We start from the raw sequence: 2611 nt of genomic DNA on the forward strand, positions 1-2611 counted from the left end.
AGGGCACTTTATTCTTGACCGCGGCCCTTCGCGCTCGAAACCTATGTCAAACCTATGATTTGCCTATTTTGGCTATATCTGGGCCCTTATGAAGACATGCTCATTTTGGGGCATCTCTGGCTAGGACCATCATATGCTTAGAGCCCGCCCCGATTAATTTCTACTCGGAAAGCTTTTTATTACACGCTTTTTCTGGGACGTGTAGCTTCGATCTTAAGGTGTAGCTTAATCTTAAAGTTATCTTTGCTTTTTGTTTCAAATATATTCAGGGTGGCAATAGTTATTGACTTACCCTGTACATTCCACGGATGTCATAGAGTCCGAAAAATTTCTCTCCCGAGAATATTCGTGTCGTCAAACTTTCAACGGCGCGCGCTGATTAATAAGGGTATTTCACCGTCGATTTTTTCTCTCGAGGGAAGTCCCAAGGGACGAGCGGGAGAGCATTCTCTTCAGTTTCCTCCGGGCTCCTCGCGAGCAACCCTGCCGGAGTTTATCGCGGCCTCCTTTTACCTCCCTCGCAATCTCACGGCCCGATACATGGTATGTAACGCGCGCATCTATGATTTACAGCGCGGGCGGCCCGTTGGCGATGGTGATGACGTACCTGACGGAATTTCATTCGGCGAGGTACAAGCCGCGCTTCGCCACGTGGACAGGATTCCTCTTCGCCGTGGCGAACATCGTGCCGGCAGGTAGACACGCGATCGCGCGATAAATCCTTCGTAATGCATCGCGGTTATCAATAACGGCGACGCGTTACTCGCGAATAAACGACACCGCGCAACAATCATCGCGCGAGAGCTGGATTCGAGTTACACTCGGGGAAAAAAATGCTAGTGAAAGGTTTAAAAAAAGAATCTCACGATGTGATTCTTGTGAAACATGTAAAAAATTTCTACATGACGAATGTACGCGTTTATTTATAGCCGTGGCTATTTGGCTCTATTGTACATATAGCTATTGTTTATATTGTTGTTGTTACTTGTTTCCACATAGTGAAATCAAGTTGCATATAAACGCGAGCAAGGCGTCGTCGAGAGTGGCTCGCGCGCGAAAAGGATCCAGAAGGGATCCCGTGCAGCTGTAGTTCGTCGTGTCGGGGTTGGCGGAACTAGTTCGAAACTAGATTACGTGTCACTATCGCGGCGTCCTGTGTGTAATAACCAGCGAACTTTACCTAACAACGCGTGCGATGAATCACATTGGCACCGACTGGTTCCAGCTGAATGCGAGAGATATCGAGCGCGCCAAGCTACAAGAAGTTAATTAATTTACTTCCAAGATTATTTGCCGCCGCCTTCTCGCCACATGATGCACCATACACTGTATGTGTGTGTATGTGCACGCCTTATATGTATACGATATCTCGATAATCCTCCTCGCTCGGCTCTTTAATTCGCCTTCGGGCAAAGGAGGACGTTAAAAATAGGCCATTTTTCGCTCATTCCGACAGAAACATAAATGGGCAATTAATTTTATATTTTAAAGACGTATCAAAACAATAAAATTCCTAAAAAACACTTCATATCGCTATTTCAACAGTCAATAATACACTCCGATTTTCATAACTTTCCCCGGACCTGGTAAATAAATAATTGTTATCTTCTGTTTATGGGTGATTCCAAAAACAGTTTCTATGATTAACTAAGGTTCCGTCAATGGACCAAAAATGGCCTATTTTTAACATCCTCCTCTCTCCGGCATTGGCGATGCGCGCACATTATTTCTTCAACGGTTAACTTTCCACCGAATTAAGATTCTTCATTGTCGTCTATCACGACTCCGCGAAAAGCTAAAAAAATCGAGAAGGGCTCGGTCCATACCTCTCTCCTTGGGGAACCAAGAGTTAACTGGACGAGAGCAGAGAGGAAATAGAGATAAGAGCACACGTGCGCCTCCCCCTTAACGCGCTTTCGCTAATCCAACCCGTTAATCGAACACGTCCGCGACCCGGCAGCGTTGGGCTTTATGATACTGCCGTTGGATTGGCACATCGACATCTTCGGGCGAGGCTACGACTCCTGGCGTATATACCTGCTGATCTGCTCGATACCTCCCGTCATCGGCCTCGTGACGTCGGCCATGTTACCGGACAGCCCTAAGTACCTCATGTCGATCGGCAGGTCGGACGCCGCCTTGAGGTTATTCAGGCGGATGTACCGCATGAATACTGGACAGCTCCCGGAAACGTTCCCGGTAAGCCGAGTAATCCTGCGACTATTCAACTTTTATCGCGATTCGATTGTTCGTCCCGATTTCAAATCGAATTCATTAATGATTGATAGCGGCCGCGGAACTGATCGTCGTGGTAAATCCGCGCGCACGACGGCCCCGTTCATTCGGCGCTATTTATTGGAGAGGGACCTCTCGAACGAGCGGCAGAAAGGAAAAGAGAGAGAAAGAGAGGGAAAGAGTCCATACTCCTCATTCTCCCGGGCTCCCAGGCCGGGCAACAACGATATTGCATTATTCGGGCGTTATTATCTTTTTACCGGGCGCGCTTATCGAGCGGGCTCGTTGTTTCGGGCTTTAACAAATGGCCGGGAGATATCCTCCGCGACTTCATAGCGCCTCCGCTAGATACAAACGACACGTTTTATTTACGGCA

General features: G+C 47.8%; 2 protein-coding genes across 6 annotated transcripts in view; one reads left to right on the forward strand and one right to left on the reverse strand.

The window, feature by feature from the left end:
- LOC116842134 (ATPase family AAA domain-containing protein 1-B-like) overlaps nt 1-2611 on the reverse strand; it is a 188467-nt gene that overhangs the window by 177322 nt on the left and 8534 nt on the right.
- Nucleotides 1-2611, forward strand: part of LOC116842132 (synaptic vesicle glycoprotein 2B-like) — a 16880-nt gene that overhangs the window by 8835 nt on the left and 5434 nt on the right. For all 5 annotated transcript variants that reach the window (XM_032810883.1, XM_032810879.1, XM_032810881.1 and 2 more), the window contains 2 exons: nt 574-695; nt 1961-2199. In XM_032810883.1, coding sequence (XP_032666774.1) covers nt 574-695; nt 1961-2199 — 361 coding nt within the window. The remainder of the gene's footprint in view (nt 1-573; nt 696-1960; nt 2200-2611) is intronic.

The sequence above is a fragment of the Odontomachus brunneus genome, unplaced genomic scaffold, assembly GCF_010583005.1.
Source record: "Odontomachus brunneus isolate Ranch 3 - 2012 unplaced genomic scaffold, Obru_v1 Obru_scaffold_021, whole genome shotgun sequence".
Classification (NCBI taxonomy): domain Eukaryota; kingdom Metazoa; phylum Arthropoda; class Insecta; order Hymenoptera; family Formicidae; genus Odontomachus; species Odontomachus brunneus.